The sequence below is a fragment of the Apiospora aurea genome (assembly GCF_038362705.1).
Source record: "Apiospora aurea strain CBS 24483 chromosome Unknown utg000009l_segment0_segment0, whole genome shotgun sequence".
Classification (NCBI taxonomy): domain Eukaryota; kingdom Fungi; phylum Ascomycota; class Sordariomycetes; order Amphisphaeriales; family Apiosporaceae; genus Apiospora; species Apiospora aurea.
Window position 1 is genome coordinate 2,267,616 of NW_027117396.1, and position 17,811 is coordinate 2,285,426.

The 17,811-nt window shown below is 53.7% G+C and overlaps 8 protein-coding genes across 8 annotated transcripts; 3 read left to right on the forward strand and 5 right to left on the reverse strand.

The window, feature by feature from the left end:
- Nucleotides 1-284: 284 nt before the first annotated feature.
- On the reverse strand, nt 285-1,855 carry PG986_013819 (uncharacterized protein; the record flags this gene model as incomplete). The annotated part of the gene is made up of 2 exons (XM_066850041.1): nt 285-1,649; nt 1,766-1,855. The coding sequence occupies 2 exons, from the start codon at nt 1,853-1,855 to the stop codon at nt 285-287; spliced, it is 1,455 nt and encodes a 484-aa protein (XP_066694184.1).
- A 66-nt stretch (nt 1,856-1,921) lies between these two features.
- Nucleotides 1,922-2,719, reverse strand: PG986_013820 (uncharacterized protein; the record flags this gene model as incomplete). Its single annotated transcript, XM_066850042.1, has 1 exon — nt 1,922-2,719. The coding sequence occupies one exon, from the start codon at nt 2,717-2,719 to the stop codon at nt 1,922-1,924; it is 798 nt and encodes a 265-aa protein (XP_066694185.1).
- A 788-nt stretch (nt 2,720-3,507) lies between these two features.
- PG986_013821 (uncharacterized protein) lies at nt 3,508-3,909 on the reverse strand (the record flags this gene model as incomplete). The annotated part of the gene is made up of 2 exons (XM_066850043.1): nt 3,508-3,748; nt 3,839-3,909. 2 exons carry the CDS (start codon nt 3,907-3,909, stop codon nt 3,508-3,510), a joined length of 312 nt encoding a protein of 103 aa, XP_066694186.1.
- Nucleotides 3,910-5,198: 1,289 nt separating this feature from the next.
- PG986_013822 (uncharacterized protein) lies at nt 5,199-5,420 on the reverse strand (the record flags this gene model as incomplete). The annotated part of the gene is made up of 1 exon (XM_066850044.1): nt 5,199-5,420. The coding sequence occupies one exon, from the start codon at nt 5,418-5,420 to the stop codon at nt 5,199-5,201; it is 222 nt and encodes a 73-aa protein (XP_066694187.1).
- Nucleotides 5,421-6,678: 1,258 nt separating this feature from the next.
- On the forward strand, nt 6,679-8,575 carry PG986_013823 (amidase; the record flags this gene model as incomplete). The annotated part of the gene is made up of 7 exons (XM_066850045.1): nt 6,679-6,915; nt 6,987-7,133; nt 7,191-7,304; nt 7,365-7,739; nt 7,798-8,098; nt 8,167-8,355; nt 8,412-8,575. The coding sequence occupies 7 exons, from the start codon at nt 6,679-6,681 to the stop codon at nt 8,573-8,575; spliced, it is 1,527 nt and encodes a 508-aa protein (XP_066694188.1).
- Nucleotides 8,576-9,101: 526 nt separating this feature from the next.
- PG986_013824 (uncharacterized protein) lies at nt 9,102-10,362 on the reverse strand (the record flags this gene model as incomplete). The annotated part of the gene is made up of 4 exons (XM_066850046.1): nt 9,102-9,395; nt 9,464-9,658; nt 9,737-10,202; nt 10,280-10,362. 4 exons carry the CDS (start codon nt 10,360-10,362, stop codon nt 9,102-9,104), a joined length of 1,038 nt encoding a protein of 345 aa, XP_066694189.1.
- A 1,110-nt stretch (nt 10,363-11,472) lies between these two features.
- Nucleotides 11,473-12,726, forward strand: PG986_013825 (uncharacterized protein; the record flags this gene model as incomplete). Its single annotated transcript, XM_066850047.1, has 1 exon — nt 11,473-12,726. The coding sequence occupies one exon, from the start codon at nt 11,473-11,475 to the stop codon at nt 12,724-12,726; it is 1,254 nt and encodes a 417-aa protein (XP_066694190.1).
- A 2,868-nt stretch (nt 12,727-15,594) lies between these two features.
- Nucleotides 15,595-16,626, forward strand: PG986_013826 (uncharacterized protein; the record flags this gene model as incomplete). Its single annotated transcript, XM_066850048.1, has 1 exon — nt 15,595-16,626. One exon carries the CDS (start codon nt 15,595-15,597, stop codon nt 16,624-16,626), a length of 1,032 nt encoding a protein of 343 aa, XP_066694191.1.
- Nucleotides 16,627-17,811: the final 1,185 nt, after the last annotated feature.

Here is a 17,811-nt window from a genome sequence, read left to right on the forward strand (position 1 = left end):
CTCACGATGTTGCCTCTTCATATTAGCTCCACCAGCCCATCTATGGGATGACGCACAAGTACTACTACTGGAAACGTGTGGACGAACACCGTCATTACGCCCGATCGTGGGCATGATTCCCAAGGATGCAGATCGTGTTTATATATAAGCCGAGGCCGATATCTCTCTCTATCAAGGGGAAGCGCCAGGCAAAGCCGACCGCACAATCCATCACTAGGCATTTTCGTTGCCTGAGTGATAGCATATATAGCATCACCTCCTATCATGGGGTCTAGAACATGTAATCATAGCTTGTTAATCCGCTTCCGCGCCACCTCGAGCACGCGCCCGAGCTCAAACGAGATATCTGAGACGGCGAGCTTGGCGTCATCCTCGTCCGGGACGCCCCCGGCATCCATGGCGCGGATCCGGGTCCGCATCGCCGTGCGGAGCTTCGACATCTCGTAGTACATCGTGTCGAGGAACGTGCCGGTGTCGAGACTGGGTAATGAGCCCGTGTCTAGACCGTTGGATACGACGGTAGCGGGATGAGCTGGTGCTGCTGGTGGCCCGGCCGCCTCCCGTGCTTGCAGGGTCTCCTGCACTTGGCTGAGTTGCCTCTGCAGATCCGTCAGCCGCGTTTCCATAGAGTCGCCACCCTCGGTACGCTGCACGTTGCAGTTGCTGGAGTGGCTTTCCCATGTATCCTGGTAGGTGCTTGTTCTTTGTTCCCATTGACGCTCCAAGCGCTGCTCGGCATCTTGAATTTGCCGTTCCACTTCCTGAGACCGCCTCTCGACTTCTGCAAAACGCTGCCCGTTCTGGACATTCGCGTCTGCGATTTCCTTCTTGGCGCCGTCGATGGTCGTATCCAACTGTCGGAACACTTCGCGGTCGGCCTCGCACTTCTCCCGCAGCTCCCGCCGCAGCTGGGCGATGGCCTTCGAGGCCTCGTCTGATGCAAGCTCCACGTCGGAGATGTGCAGCCCCACCACCCTCTGGACGTCCTTAACTTCGCGCGCGGTAGCCTGCGTTGTCTCTTCCAAGCGGCGGTTGATGGACGACTGCCGCTCCAGCTGCTGCCCATACTGATCAGACTTCCCCTGGATGGCCCGTACCTGGCCCAACACCACGGATTGACTGCCCATCTGCGTTCCCAGCTGGGCAATGCGCTTCCGGTCCGCCGCCCACTGTTCCAGCAACTTCTTCTGCGAGTCCGCCGAGGATTCCAGGGCGTCTAGTCTCACCTGGCGCTGCTCCAGGCATAGGAGGAGCTCGCGTATGGCGTCGACCGATTCGGCGGCTTCTTCTGTTTCCATTGGTAACTCCGTCTTTTCGACAAAGAGTGATTCTGAGATCGCGTCGGGGCTCCTGACCCTGTCGGGTGCTTTGACCATAGCAGCCTCATCCGGTTGGCATGAGGGTTGATCCTGGGCCTTGGACTCCATCGATGGCTCCTCTGGTACTCCAGCGACTTCAATGGCGTCCATGATCACTTCCTGTTCCTCTTTCTCCTCCACTTGTGGATCGGCCACCTTTTCTTCCGGTTGAGGCTCCTGAGCCGGAGGATCCTCAGTGGACGTGGGCTCGAATCGCGAATGGGTGTTCTCGTGAAAGGGTTGCTCGGTCTCAATGGGAGGCAAGGTCGGGGGCGATTGGGTCGAGGCGAGCTAATGGCTCCAGTAGCAAGACGTTTGTTGGGCGTACCGGCTTCCTCCGGCAGTTCGTCTCGAGATCGTTTACGAGAGATTGCGGCGGTGGCAGAAGTGTCCTTATACGTAGCCACCAATTCGTCCAGCGACTGAGCAGCGCTAGACGACTCTCGAGATGTTGCAGCAGTCGAGATGGTTGGCTGTTCGCGGCTCGGTTTCGTCATCGCCTTCTCCTTTACTGCGGGCTTCTGCTCTGTCGGACGCGCCGGTGGCTTGGGGGTAGCCCAGCCTTAGCCCCCGGGATGGCTTCGTCGTCTCTCGGCCGCTGGGGCTGGTCTAGGGATGGCCCCCGTGGAGGGCTGCGCGGTCGTCGCGGGGGAAGGGCTTAGAGGTCGCCTTGTAGGGCTGGACTGTCGGGGTTCGGGCCGATCTCGTCTTTGTGTTTCCGATCTTGGGGACGCGGGAAGGTCGCGAAGCTCCGGGGCACAGGTGCCCTTGATGACCTGCTGGGAATGCACACCTTGGTCGCAAAGGGTGTAGTACAGCTTGCTCCGCCACTTGGCTTCGCAGTGTTCCCAGTCCGGTATCGAGATGGGGCAGTGTTCGCCGGCGCGGAGGTCGTTCACAATGTCGGCCAACTCGGCGATCTTGCTCGGGGGCTTCCCTCTCTTCACCACCTTGGACAGGCAGCTGCGGCGGCATTCGCAGTATAGTTTGACGGCGTCCTCGATGGTGTCGGCGCTTACGGTGGTGTCGAGGCGGAGCAGGGTGCGAAGGTTGCGCCAGAAGCCGCGCTGGCCCCAGAACTGCTGGAAGAAGACGACGGCCTCGAAGAGGACGCGCAGGGTGGTCTCGAAGCGCAGGAAGCTGTCGATGTCGCCGCGCGACTTGCGCCAGGGCATGAAGGCGGGCTTCTGCAGGAAGTCGTGGACATCCTGGTTCGTCTTCATGGGGTCGCCATGGTAGAAGGAGAAACCGACGAGATGGAAGCGGCTGTAGTGCTCAGGGCGGACGGCGCGGGGTGCGCTTGGGGCTGGGCCGGTGTTGGGGGCATGCTCCGAGTGGGCCACATTGATGTATTTAGCCATGGCCAAGTGACCTCATCCAGGGCTGCCTAGGTCAGTGTCTCCCACAGGGCGCGGCGTCGGCTCTGGAAGCGGAAGCGGAAGCGCTAGAGGAGCCTTCGCCAAGGTGCATCCGGTGCAGTACTTGGAATTGGTCGGCGAAATGTAGTGACCAGATTGAAATTTACGGAGTTGGACGCGTCTGGTCCCATCGGGGGGGGAGAAGATGTTGCTGCACTGGCGACTGGGGCCCTGGGAAAAACGATTTGCGGGAAACTTTGACCAAATGCTCCAGCCGGGAAGGACCTTGCACACACACACCCTAAAAGCAAGTACGAGGGTACCTAACCTAGCACCTGCAGCAAGTGTGGGGGCAGTTTCCCAGCGGGGTCGATAACGGTGGATCGGCGATCTCAAGTCCATCTCAGAATTAAACGGTTCAGGTATTGGACATGTACAACCATCACTCATTACTCTGAGCAACTGGACGGTGTAATCCACGCCATCCCGGTGCTGCTTTCTTCGAGGGCTTGTCAGCTATCTGTTCTGTAGGGGCGGTAGAATTTCCCATTCGCCCGTACCTGCGTCTCCCATGTCCGTGTCAGGTACTGTACCTAGCTGCTGTGCGACTGACAACATGCCCTGACCAAGTACCAATACATTAGTCAGTAACACCTATGGCGACCAGGGCTGCACAGCGCTCCACCAGAGTTATGATGCTCCAGCAGCAGGCCTGCTTGCGCTCGCCAGCTGAGTAATAGTATGTACACAGACTGGTGCTTCCTCAAAACGGGGAGACGCCATCGTGAGGCTCAGGAAACCTCAATCGGCTCGTCGAAGAAATCGTCGACGACCTCGTACCCGAACCACCTGCCGTGGTGCGGCTGCGTGTTCTCCGTCGACGGCGACAGCGTGTCCTCGTCCAGCTCCTTCATCAGCAGCCACTCCTGCCAGTCGTCCCAGATGATGACGTCGTGGAACAGCCGGTCCTGGTGCTCGGGGCCCATCCACCGGCCCGTCTCGCAGTGGGTGGCGGCGAGCTCATGCCCATGACTCCGCAACTCCTGTCGTTGTCTTGCCGTTAGCCCCGGTAGAACCGCAATGGCGCAGTGAAGAGACGGCGAGAGACCATCCCTGACTCACCCTTGGTAGATTGGTATCACGACAAACTTGCCGCAGGTGTTCACTTCGCGCTCGGTGGTTAGCATCCTCATCTTCGGAAGGTTGTTGGCCAACGCCACTGCGCGAGCTCGAGAAGGGGCAATCTGAAAGTGTTCTTATGCGTGTTCCTGGGGCGCGGGATCGAGAAGCTTGTTGAGACTTCATCCTGGTCGCCGACGGTGTGTTGTACCGATGTCTCCCAGTGACTCTCCACCGCGCTACCCGTACTTTCTGACCATTCTGACTTCATCGTGTGGGTATCTGTGTGTTGGTAATCGTAGCGCACCTCGCCCGTCACAAGACCTTTATAGCCCCCGCCAATAGAGAATCCTCCGCCGTGCATATCCGCTTTGGCATGATCCTCTCCCCCGTTCTTTTCACTACCTGATGATTTGGTTACACTTCCGCCCCACGACTGTCCGTTCGTTGTACTTTTCAAGAACGTGTGCGAATGCTCCTGGGTGATGCTGCACTCCTGTTGTTTGCGGCAGTCTTGGGCTCCCTTGTAGGCCTCCGGTATCCCATAGTGCCAGAAACGTGTCGTGACACAGTAGTGGAGTGTAGACTTGACTTTTATCCACCGCTCCTTACAGGGACTTTGTGTGACGGGGTCGCACACAGGTTCGTATGGACCGTCAGGACCGTTGGGTTCAGCCATGGGTGCACAGGTCTTTTTCAGATCCCAGGGCTTGAGCGTGTGGCTAAAATCCATTTTGAATCTCGGACGCGGATTTTCAACCTGTTTCTCCCCAGACTCCAGGCCTTTACCTGGGAAGAATTTTGCACAAGCCGCGTTGCTGTTTGTTTGGAACGGGTTCTGAAGGGGGGCGTCAGCTTCTTCTGTATATACCATATATCCAAGTTGGGAACAACTGTACGCACACTATCGAGACTGGGTCTGAAGTTTGTAGGCCCGGCTCTGTCGATGTCGATGCATTTCGGCCCGTGTCGTAACTACAGCGAAGAGGCCACATTGCTGCCCCCATTGACTAGCAAGCAGTAGAAGAGACAGAATAAAACAGAGACCCACTGAGACAGTCTTGCCATTTTGGTGATCTCGCAGTTCAACTGATCGCAGTATCTTGGACATGGTTTGTTTAGGGTCGAGGATATGGGTTCACAATGGCAATTCCCAAGAGCCTCTTCATATAGGGTCCATTTCTATCTAAATCGCTGGCCTCCGCAGTGCTGTAGAAATACGAGCCCCCGTGGACATGCTTGTGGTTTGCTGTCCTCAAGGTCATGGCCGTCGTATTCAACACGACCTGTCGTATTCGACATGCCAATGACTAAAGAGTTGGCATGGCTCAAAGCGACAAGTTGAACATCACACCCCAAACAACTAGCACTTGCCGATATATTTCTCGCTCATGTCGACCCTGCCGCATTCCTGGGTGAAGTTGGGACCGTTGCAGATTCGGATGAAATCGCTGGGCCACTCGGGCTTGGGCACCGGTACCAAGCCTTGAATGTTGAGACCCGCGTCATCTTCTGCCTGGTCGTCTGCTGCGGCGACCAGGCGGCCACAGGTACCGGCAAGCCAAACAAGATGGGCGATCTTCATGTTGTCTGTTGCGACAGCTATAATACGATATCAATATACAAGTAGCTGAAGGACAGGGAAGCATCAAAAGGGTTTTGGGAAAGAGAGGAAATGGGACAGCTTAGCTAATAGTTATGGTCAAGTTACGACTCAGGGGTATAGCCAGTTTCTCCCCGAAGCGGGAAAACACCTTGCTGATAGGTCTGTTCAAGTCCGTTATTTACCTTCTGAGACCCATGTGCGGAATCGTCAAGGTATTCAATAGGATTCTCACCATCAAAGGTCGTCTAGTTCGCGGCATCATGTAGAAAGTCAGGCTAGTGGGATGGATCGGCCCCAAGCTACCGGGGAAGCCCCGGTTGTGGGTGTTTCATGCACCGGTCAGCTGTTCGTATATGTTCGGCAAAGAACCGTTGGCTGCAAAGTTAGTAATTACCACGAGCTTGGCACTCGATGTTTTGGTTTGTGGGGAAAGTTCAAGGCCGTTCCAGACGGTTTGTTTACAGACCTGGATGGACGAGGCCCGAATCAAACCCAAGATGTTTATTCTGCTCATGCCTTGTGATCCAGTCATACTCATTCACGTTCAAGAGTTCGTATTCGCTAAATGCGTAAAGTGTAACATGTCTATTTGTTTACGGGTATAGCCAGTAAGATTTTTGAGTCGATATGTGTTGGGTTTGCTCGGTTTTGAGTCACTTGCTTCTGCTGGCTTGCGCTGGTATGACTCGAAAAGCAAAAGAGCAAAAAAAAAAAGAAAGAAAAAAAAGTCAATAGCCAGTAAGATAACCAGGAAGAAAGGTCCGAAAGGGTCCAAGAAGACCATGGTCATGAATCTCATCTGCCGGCCAAACAGAGGAACATTTTGATGCCGCAGGGGTAGATCACCACTCATTACATATTTTGTTAGACTTAAAGTCGAATACGAACTCTTGGTGGAGCGTAGGAAGCTTTGGTAAAACCCACCCTTGTGCCGAACAAGTGTTAAACATTCGCTATCCTTCCTCAGGTGGGCAATTCCATCGGACATTATCATTTTCCCATAGGCCACATCCAGATTCAGGGGGTGCCTATTTGAGGCAGGGGTCGGGATCCTTGCGAACCCCGCCCGGCTTACGATTGGTGTAAAGGTACGGGCTATCGACGACGGGTACGTCAGCACGTAGGCAGCTAGATTCTTCAGAAACAGGAACTTTAAAGCAACAAAAATTTACAATATGTATGTTATGACAACCATCTTTACCAAAGTTTTGAACTAGCTCCAGTCACAGTTCATACGATGGACTTCGACCCCCTTACTACAACGGCAACCGAGCTGCAGCAGCTTCTGAGAGAGAATAAAATCACAAGCGTCCAGATAATCGAGAGGTACTTGCTCCAGGTTGAACAGCATAACCATACGCTCAATGCTTTCATCTCACTGGCGTCGCGAGAGCAGCTGCTCGCACAAGCGGCAGCCCTTGACAAGGAACGGCGGGCGAATTGTTACCGGGGACCGTTGCACGGAATCCCTATAGTTCTGAAGGCGAGTAATCGAAAACAGGATGCTATCAATACAGTGAAATGGGTGCTGACTTTGAACGGCAGGATTGCTTCATCACGTCGCACGAGTTGGGTATGACCACCACCGCCGGGTCGTGGGCGTTCTTGGGGGCTAAGGCGACTAAGAGCTCGGGAGTTGTCCAGAAGCTCATGGACGCCGGCATGATCATCCTGGGGAAGACGAACATGACGGTACGCTCAATTTCGGGGGAGGGCTGTTGAACGCACATGACTAACCTCATGGCCTAGGAACTCTGCGGTATGAAGATGATGAATTCCCCGGGGCGGTCCGCAGTCGCAGGACAAACACTATCTCCCTACGTTGGCGCCATCGCAGATGGAGACTCCATCCTGGGCCACTCGGTATGTCAAAACACGCTGCCTCCTCCTACTCCAAACACTGGCTGATGTATTGTCCGTTAGTCTCCAGGTGGCTCTTCTACCGGCTCGGCAGTGGCGGTTGCAGCGGGCTTCAGCCCCCTAGCGATAGGCACAGAGACGATCGGGTCGATCATGACACCCTCGTCGCGAGCGGCACTCTATGCCATTAGACCAACCACGGGCCGGCAGGATACGTCTGGGATGTACCGGATGACGGAGTTCTTCGACAGTTACGGACCCATGGCGAAGTCCCCTGCGGATTTGGCCAGCATCCTGGAGATCATACTTGGCCGCTCGTTCCAGGCACAAACACCTACCGGCAAGTGGAAAGGGCTCGCAGTGGGGTTCGTGAATCCTAATGTTTGGAAGTTGAGCCCGGAGATGTGTGAGCAGAAAGAAGGCACCTCGGAACAAATGGTAAGAACGAGCCCCCCCCCTCTGAGCATGGTTGCATGGGAGCATTGACCAAAGCTAGGTGGACGATTATGCAGCGATGATATTCACCCTCCAGAAAAATGGCTGTGTAGTCAAATACCCCATCGAGCTTCAGGAGTGTTCTGTGCTCGCAGTTGACGGACAAGACGCAATTATGCCAATTGCATGTATGCTATCCGCCATGAGTCCGCCATGTCCCTCGCATACTGACCTTACAGACTGGGAATTCAAGCACATCGGTCTTCCCATGTTCATCGAGGCATTTGATGAGTGTCCTGCCACGTCCCTTGAAGACCTCATCAAGTTTAACAAGGACCATGCCGAACAAGCAATGCCACGACGTGAGTTCAGCCCCCGCGTCACACGTGCAGTGCAACTCTGATATGATCTTGTCTTCCCACTCATATAGCATATGAGGACCAGACCGACCTCATAAAAGCCCAAGCAATGAGCGAGCCGGAGCAGGAAATCAAGCTACTCGGGGAGAAACTCCGTGTCAAGGCCAGAGAGATCCTCGATGAGATCTACGAGAAGGAGAACATTGACCTCATTGCCGCCCCTGTAGACTCTGCCTTTTGCATATACGCTGCCGCAGCTGGTGAGTGACGCGACTGGTGGACATTATCAAGAGCGACAAAGGCTGACCTAATATAGGATATCCTTTGGGACATATACCGCTGGCCCAGCTCCGATACAACGGACGGCCGTTCGGGCTTTGCCTGATGGCCAGGGCGGATGGCGAAGAGGCGCTGCTGCGGTTCATGTCGTTGTACGAGGCAACGATCCCACCGCGCCCAGTGCCAAAGTTATCACGCTGAGTAGCATATTTCGATGCAAAGGGAACTGGAGCTGGTACAAATTTCAAGAGCGGCCGTGGTTTTGTTCCGTTGAGAATTTCGAGATGTACTCGAGATATAAAAAGCTAAGTTAGCCCGGGAGAATCAAACAATCAAGGAGATTCGCTAACGCTATGTGATTGATAGTAATGGGTATCTAATTGTCTATAGTAATGTCCGATGCTTTTGGTAGGGCCCAGAAAGGTGATTTGTTGTGCGCGGCTTCTGGCCGACGAACTGTGTTGTTTCTCAAAAACTGTCTAATGTCCCAAATCTTTGGGGATAAGGCCTCTCGGCCCAGTATCTCTCAGAGACCCTGGGGATTCAACCCGAATTGCTCCGCGGGTTGTTATGTATGAGCTATGTCGCATATGCAGATGGCATGGGCGTTGGCATCCCTCGAATTTGTAGCTTCAGGCTCCAAGAAGGCTGCCCGTTCTTTCATAGTATACCGCCAGTTTGCGCCAAGCGACCGATTCCGTGACAGGAGTAAACCAAGGGACAGCTCTCATTCAAGCGTCATCCGATGCGGCAAGAACGGCGCGACTCCGTAGGCGGTATTCTGCAACAGGATGGGGTTCTCGCTCGGGTTCCGCGATTGGATTTCCGCCCGCGCCGTCGGGTCGGCGTACGTCTTGAGGCCCTTGTCGTAGTTGGCCAAACAAAGAATGGCGGCGACGATGGTGCAGGCGAGCATGAAGAGCGTGATGATGCCGAAGATGGTCAGCATGTAGTAGTCGGGCTGCTTCAGCAGCTTGACCACCTTGAAGACGAGGTAGGCCGCTCCGCCGAAATAAACAAACTGTTTTGGTCGACCAGAGTTAGCTACATGGTCGTTTGCCCAGTGACGGTGGTTCAAACAATACTCACGAGAACTATGCCTGTACCCCATTTGTTCTCCCTCCTCGCGCATAAGATGCCGGCAATGGCTACGGACCAAGCGATAAAGGTGCCGCCAATGGTGATGCCATACTCGGGGTCACTCGAATCGGGCATATCCACAATGTTTTGGATGAGAAAGCCGAGGATGAAGAAGAAATTGAACTTGACAAGCGCCACGTTGATCTGGATGATAGTGGTTAGCTCCATTCCAATGGACAAAGAATGGCCGGACGATATTCCGAGAGACTTTTGACTTCATACCTCCAGGGTAAGAACACGCCGCCGCATGCTGATGTCGGCGTGAATGACCTTGTACACCAACCAGGCGAACTCGGCATGGAGCTTGTAGGCCAGGAAGCACATGAGGCCAGTCCCCGCGGCGAGGACCCAGATCAGCGCGATCAAGGCGGGCTTGATCTCTACCCACACGGCATCGGGATCCACCAGGATGGGGAGCTCGCGGCCCATGGGATAAGCGTCGTTGAGGCGGTCCAGCGCGTCGCGGATCTGCCGGGGCTGGAAGACGGCATAGATGGTCAACAGGAGGTTGTATATGCACAGCCCGACGACCTGGATCATGCTGTGCAGCCGCAGCGAGTCCCAGAACAGCAGGAGCTCGTACGCGAAGCCGAAGATGAACAGCGACGCGTACATCGGCACGGTATGGCCAGGCCGGACCTGCACCGCCTCATGCGGCAGGTGATCTTCGACGGTCAAGACGACATAGCTGCATATGTTGTTACGTCAGCCATTGGTGACTGTGAAGGGCGAAGTCACATGATTGAACACGGGTTGGGTACTCACGCTTCGAGGAAAAGGGCTCCTGCGCATTGGACCACGGCAAGCAACATGAACATGCGCGTCAAGGTTGTATTGGGATAGTACATGGCTCCGATGAGATGTCATCAGACCGGGGTATATCGGGCGATGGAAGGACGAAAGACGGAAAAGACGATGACGCAAGGAAATAAGGAAGGACAGGGGGGATGCAAGAGGTCTAGACCCTGTTCTCGGGCTGGGACTATTGAAAATGACGTAGAAGGAGCGTGATGAAGCAGAAATAAGAATAGCGAATGACTAATGAAGGAAGGACGGGAAAAGCATGTGTTCTCGTTCGGGCCTGGTAGCCAGATGAAGAAGAGTTGAGCTGAGGTTAGTTTGTTCGATCACAGCAGCGAGTGCCTTCGCGACTTCGCCCGTGACCTATTTGAGCCGGAGTGAGGTCCTGGCCCGCCGGCATCTCCTTACAGTGGGCCGGCGCATGGTTTCAGCACCAGATCGGGCGCTGCCATTGGCCTGCCGTCGTCCCCGGAGCCCCCCCGTCGAGTCGAGCGAGGCGTTCGCGTGCCCACCATACCCGATATTTTCAGGCGACATCCAGGGGGGGCGCCCACTAAGACACCCCTGCCAGATGCAGGCTACGGCTGCTAGCTCTGGTGCTGGTCCCAGCAATGCACACAATTGCAGGCCTACAACTGGGGCTCGGTAGTATCGGCCTTAGCCCCTTAGAGGCTGGCTCCCTCAGCACAACTCAGCCCTTGGCCTCTCCACCCAATCTGTGCTGGCACCGAAAGCCCAGTGCCCAGTGCCCGGTGCCCGGCCAAAGCCAGGCACGCATTTTTTACTCGCCTCGACGGTCGATTACTGCCATTTGTCGCTATTTCCACCTTGCCTTACTCACAACCTACCTACAACACCTTATTTTCGCTTCTTCTTCTCTTTTCTCTCTTTTTTCCCCCCGTCCCGCTCGGCCGGTTCCCAACCCATACCCGGGCTCTGCCAAGACTTTGGACGCTGTAGCCAAATTGACTTTTTACTGTTGTTTACCGGCTGCTGGATTCCCACTTCCTCCCCCAGCACGAAAGACTCCACGTCGCGAAATAACAGAACCCGCTGTGGACGGAGCAAACCGGTCATCGCCAGCACCTCCCCCCACGGGCGGTGTGGTCTACACCATCTACCTATCTGATCTTCATTTCACTCACTTACCGACAGCCATGGCCGCCAGGACGACAGACCCCGGCAGCGCGCCGACCAAGACGGTCTCGCGCGGCGCCGGACCCCTCACGACCGTCTTCCACACGCCCGAGTTCTGCGCCTCCGACCGCTGGACCGACATCGGCACGCCCGCCCTGTCCTCATCCATCTGCATGCCGGACAACTTCATGAACTACTACGGGAACAAGGCCGGCATGTACTCCCCCGGCATCTGCCCCGACGGCTACGCCGACGGCTGCGCCCTGCCCACGGCGCTGCCGTCGGTCGAGAGCGGCACGCCGCTCTACGGCGGCCCGCTGCTCGCAGGCGAGACGGCGCGCCTCTGCTGCCCCGCGGGCTACACCTGCTACACGGGCCCCGCCACCTACCCGGACGTTCCCTACAGCAAGTGCATCCTGGCCGAGGCGAGCTCGCGGACGTACGTCGAGTCGCACGTCACGCGCACGACGAGGAACCTGGCCTACGCGATCCAGGTGCGCTGGCAGGAGTCGGACCTGAGCATCCTCGAGACGGACCCGACAGTGCCCGGCTCGACCTTCTCCGGGCCGACGGCGACGGCGACACCGAAGCCGGGAGACGACGACGGCCCGATACACATGCCGTTCCACACCATCCTGGCCATCGCCATCGCGCTGCTGCTGTTCCTCATCCTGCTCGGCATCGTGGCCTGGCTCGTCTGGCGCCGGCACTTCTGGAAGCAGCAGGTGATCCACCGCGAGCTCGCGTCGACCCCGGACCTGCGCAAGGGTGGCGAGGCGCACTTCGACCACTCCGCCGCCGGGCTGGCCCGCCGGGACGAGCCGACGCCGCTGCTCGACCGCCCGACGCCGGCCTACTCGCGGCTTACGGCGGCGTCGAGCTACGTCGTGTCCCCGCTCACGCCCGCCACCAGCGAGATGGGGGCCGACATGCTGCCCAGCATCCACGAGGCGCCCGCCGACGCGCCGCCGCGCATGGAGCTCGAGGCGCGGGAGGAGGTGCAGGAGCTGCCGGCGATGTCGTTCGCCGTGGAATTGGAGGGCAGCACGCCGGCCGACCTGATACAACCACCGCCGCCGCGGACGCCGTCACGACAGCAGCACCAGGAGGGAGCGTACTCTACCAGCAAGAGCGACGGCGACGCGGTGGATGACGAGAAGTCACCGGGCGGTGGGACGAGGAGGCGGAAGTCGTTGGGGACGAACCGCTTGACGCAGGCGAACCCGCCGCCGCCGTACAGCGACAAGTCGCAAACCGACCACGTGACGGACTGAACGGGCTAGCTCGGCAGGCAAAATAGAAAGACCGGCCTTCCAAATACCACAGTACGAACATGACGAATTGGCGAATTCCCACAAGGGTTGTATTTCAGATACCATGCAATAGCAACACTGGTGTATTAATATATAGATAATGTTAACTCCTTTTTTTTTTTTTTTTTTTTTTTTTTTTTCGTCCAATAAACAGGGCCCTTTTTCCTTTCAACCTTTATCGTTGGCCAGTGTGTCGAGACCCAAGGAAGAAAGAGGAAGACATTTTTTCCGTGGTGCTGGCAAATCTGGCAAAACCGTCCCGTTGGAGCCTAGCTTCAGGAAACTAGCGATTGCGGAACTGCGCCGACGGCGGGGCCTGGCAAAGCCGGGGTCATCCCTGCTTGAAACTCGTGTCAAGCAGCCAGGCTGCCTGCGTTCGGACGGACCCGGTGGCAAGGGAAACGAGGGAAATTGATTCGCTCCAGCGTCTAACTAACTATATTGCGGATTTGGTCATGGGGTGGTGCCCTGCGCAGCGACGGCCCCTATTTGATGCTCACGTGACCGCCTGCAAGATTGACGATCCGCCTCATTAAGATTAACCGTGGTGTTGCTTTCAAAATTTGCTAAAGTGTGACATCGTATCTCGCTCCTCATATGGCTCACTTCTATTGCCATCATATAAACACATATAGTATGTAAATGGGAAAGGATCATGTCTGCTGCTATGCTGGAGCCGGGTCCGGGGGCGCCTAATGCATCGACGTGAATGGCCGCCGAAACAGGAAACTGATGATCAGCCTTACCATCTCCAGTCCGCCAGTGGATAGATATCGGGAAGATCTGAAATCGCACTACCCGGCGGCACTACGGTCAGCCCACGAACATCTCACCCCGCTGAGTTCTGCCAGAGGGGGTTTATACCAAAGATCAATGAATGGAGTTTCTCCTCACTGGCAATCTCTCGTCAGATTCGAATAATACCGCCGTCAATCTGATCGTATTCCTGGAATATCATTACAAGGTCAGAATGCCTCGAGTCAGTCGGTCTCGCAGCATCTGTGGTGGTGAAACGGCAGCTGCAGCTTTCAGTCGCTGCTTGGTTTGAAGTATGTAGAAGACAAGATCACACCGAGCGCAGAGAAATGATCCTTCACCGGCCTAACTGTTATGTGGCGTCAATGAGTCCTGCGGAAGGTAAATGGATAGGCCCGCCGGTAGCTAGCACTCCTACCGCCCTTGAACTTAATGTACCTTTGATGCTGCCTAAAGCTTGCGACAGACCTCGACAACCTCAAACTCAATTCAGTTTTGGCTGTTTTCTTTCAAGTCGCTCCATTTGAACGAATCAAGGCAGGGCATCCCAGTAAATGTTGTATGCAGTTACATAGACGTTGGATTGGGCGCTGCTTATCCAGTCCGAAGGGTGGGTTGCATAATCGGAGGTGGATGTTGTACAACTAGCCAATCTCGGCATGCGTAAATCGACCAATCATGGCAGCATGCAATATTGCGCATGAGTCCTGTATCTTTCCGTGTTCCTTCCGGATGGCTGTATGCTTCTTCTTTCCCCCTCTCGTTCCAATTGTGAGTGTGCCCCGGAATAGTTCATCCAACGAAGCATACTCCGAGGCAGTCTGTCCAGCGCCCACGAGAGTCTGGGATGTGAATGACTTGATCGCAAGCACATACACCGAAGTGTGTTGCCAGAGGTATGTTGAAGAATACCAGACGTTTCAGGTTCCTGGTTATTGTCAATATTTAGAAACAGGCCAGGACTAATAAACGCAACGCAGCGGGTTTACATATGATCACACATACTGCGTTAGAAACACAACCGCTTCGACTCAAGTACCGCGGAGTTGTCTGAGCTCCCTGGGACTACATGAAATGTACAGCAGACATAGCTTTACAGTGCAACACCCGTCTGCTTGCGGCAGCATTCCCGAGCCATCCATAGGGTCCCAGTGACCTAGGTGGTGCCAAACAACCTGAACAACTTTTGCGATAGGATGAACACACCTCCACCCCCTTCGACAGGGTGGAATACAACTGGTGCAGCATCAAATTTGGCCACGAGGACTACTGTTTCGACAGGGCGTTGCTGATCAAGAAGGGGCGGATGAGTGATTGCTAAGCCCCTGGATGGAGGTTCTCTCATCTCATTCATGCTCCTTCTCCTTTTTTTTTTTCGTTCCAAACACAGGAGAATACCAACTTGGACGGACAGCGGGGAGTCTGATCTCAGCGAGGGGAAGCGCTCCGACGACCTGGTCCAGATGGATGCAAACAATACCGTCGGCACCTTCCAAGACACAACCTGGGTGGACGATAAGGTTTGCGGACGTGTTTCAGGCTTTTATTTCCTTCAGCAACGCGCTCCGATACAAGTACTTCTTCAACAATGGTAGATGACGAGATCGCCCTGCCCACCACCGCCTACCTTGGAGGCCGAAACCAGGATAGGAAGGGCCATGGTCCGAAGGGGTTGAAAGGGGTGACGCGATCAGCACATAAGTCGTTTCTATTCTCGAGCCAACTGAAATATGTGCAGCTAAGCCAGCCATGTTCAATGAAACATCAGGGGGTTTGAACAAAGCCTTTGGTCACGGCCAACAGTCCAAACATCTCACAGCACAGTAATATTGTTGGAAACCAGTTACATTATTGGACCCTAGTTACAAGCCATTCTGGCATTGATCATTGTTCTCAAATAAGCCCCTTGACTTCTTACAATCCCATTGTTGAGCAGCTTCTTGCAACTATATGATGAACTGACATCGCCAGTCTTAGTCCAAAACTCGACATCCTCTCAGGAAAACCACATCCACACTTACTCACACGCACTTACAGCACCCTTTTACACACCGACTTACCAACACCGTCAACATGGCTTCTTCAGGAAACTCCTCTGGATCCGGCAGCAATGGCCAGCCTCGAAAACCCGACGCGCCCTTCAGAGCCGGCGATATGCCCCCGGAGCTAGTGGAATTGGTCTTCAACCACAGCGGCCCGGTAGACGGTGCCGCGATGGCGTTCGCCTGCAAGGATCTGAAAGAAATTGGCAAGATCAACTTTGAGGATTTCTGGAAGGATCAAGACACGGCCTGGGAGTTTCTCCAGCGCCTAGAGCCGGAGGCAAACCCCCGTCTGGTGCCGTGCCGCGAGTGCCTCAGCCTTCACTCCCCGCAGTTTTGCCTCCCTTCCTTCGACGGCGACGGCGAAGACATGAGCGCTTACAAGTGTCGGAGAGTCCGACGATTGGAACCCCAGGGGCTGAAACACCAAGAGAGAAGCCCCGACTTCCTCTTGAATATCCAGCCTGCCTTGTATGCCATGGCCAAATATATCCGCCTAGGAATGGACACTTCCTTCTTCGCCGCCGCCGAGAAGGACAAAGAGGAACGGTACCGGGTTCAGTGTAGTCTAATTGGCACAGTCGACAGCATATGGACCGATGTTTGGGATAAGGTCAATGTCAACCAACACGGCCTGTTCTGGCGGCAGCAGCACGTTCTCGAGCTGAAGGCTGCATACCCCCGAGACCCGGACAATGATAATGATTCAGAGCTCGACTACCTGCACGACAAGTTAAGATGCTACTGCCACCAATTAGCGCCGCGCCTGGTGGTCTACAAGGACCAGACTGGCACCTCGAGGTGTGCGGTTCATGGTGCCGACCAAACCAGCGGAAGGGGGCGGTGGTCCAGCGGGCCTCCGAGGTTCTGGCGAAACACCACCCGTTTTCTTGCAGAAGACTTCCCCGTCCAGCCCAGCCAGCGTGCACCTCTCAAGGGCCGCGTCATCGGCTGCGACAACTGCAGCACGGACATGCAGGCCGAAGTCAGGTTCCGCCCGGACAACACCCCCCCAGTTGGTGCTAACGTCCTGGGAGTTCAAGGGAGAGATCTCTACGCCTGATTCTCTCCAGGCCATTGTGAAGAACATGATCCGTTCTACCACCAAGTACCGGCTACCCGTAGAGCTCGGCAAAATTGCCGAGCTATCTGGTATGATGCAGTATTAAGAGTCTGTACGGGCTCATGCTGGCCTAGCTCTAGTCTCTACCCAGTGGTAGAGAGGTACAGGTAGGTGCATGTCTTCGTTACTTGATAACACCCTAGACTAGTATGTTAAATTAAAGATTAATGTGAGAAATATACCGGTAAATATAAGAATAGAAGGTAAAATAGAGAATTGTTCCTTTAAGTAAGCTTAAAAGTATTTATATTCTAGCGTCGTTATATGCGTAATTAATGAATTATGTAATAATCCCGTGAAATTTTATTAAATCTCACTTTCGAAAGTTTAACGCTTATATTGTAAGTAAATAAAGTTATTATTATTATATTAATTAACGTTAAAAAAGTTACCGCGATAACTTTAAGCTTTTTAAAAGGTATTAAAACGTATTAAGTTAGTATTATATTAATTATTTAATTTAATTCAAGTTTAAGTTTTATAATTAATATATATTATTATTTAATAAACTCGTAATATTTTAGCTATATTTCGATAGGTAATTTCCCTCGTTTAAGTAAAAGTAGTATTTTTTAAATTTTATACTTTTTTAACGTTCGCTTTTACCGTTTTAATATATATATCGTGTAGTTTTATAAATATTTAGCTTATTAATTCCTTATTTATTACCGGTATAACCCCTCGTTTTATTTTTAATTTATCCTATTATTAATATAAATAATAAATGTACGCGAAATATAACCCGTGTTTATTTATTATTTTAATAATTTTCGGGCTCGTAATATATTAAACGCGTAGAATTATATATTAATATAAATTATATTGTGAAAGGTGCACGAATCTAGGTGGTAACGATAGGTAAGGGGTGGTGAAAAGACAAAGCTAACGCTTGTCCTTCTATATTTCTAGGGGGCTTAGGTCTCTATATGTATAGGGCGGCGGAGTAGAGCCGGAACCGGTACGTAAGCGCCCCGTTCCTTCTGCTCCTGTCACATATATATCCTTTCGAGCGTATCGTTATTTTAATATTAAATTATATTAATAAAGCTAAGTCGGCTTAATTTTTATTAAATATTAATAATATATTAAATATTTTATTTAATATACCTTTATAAGCTTTTTTTT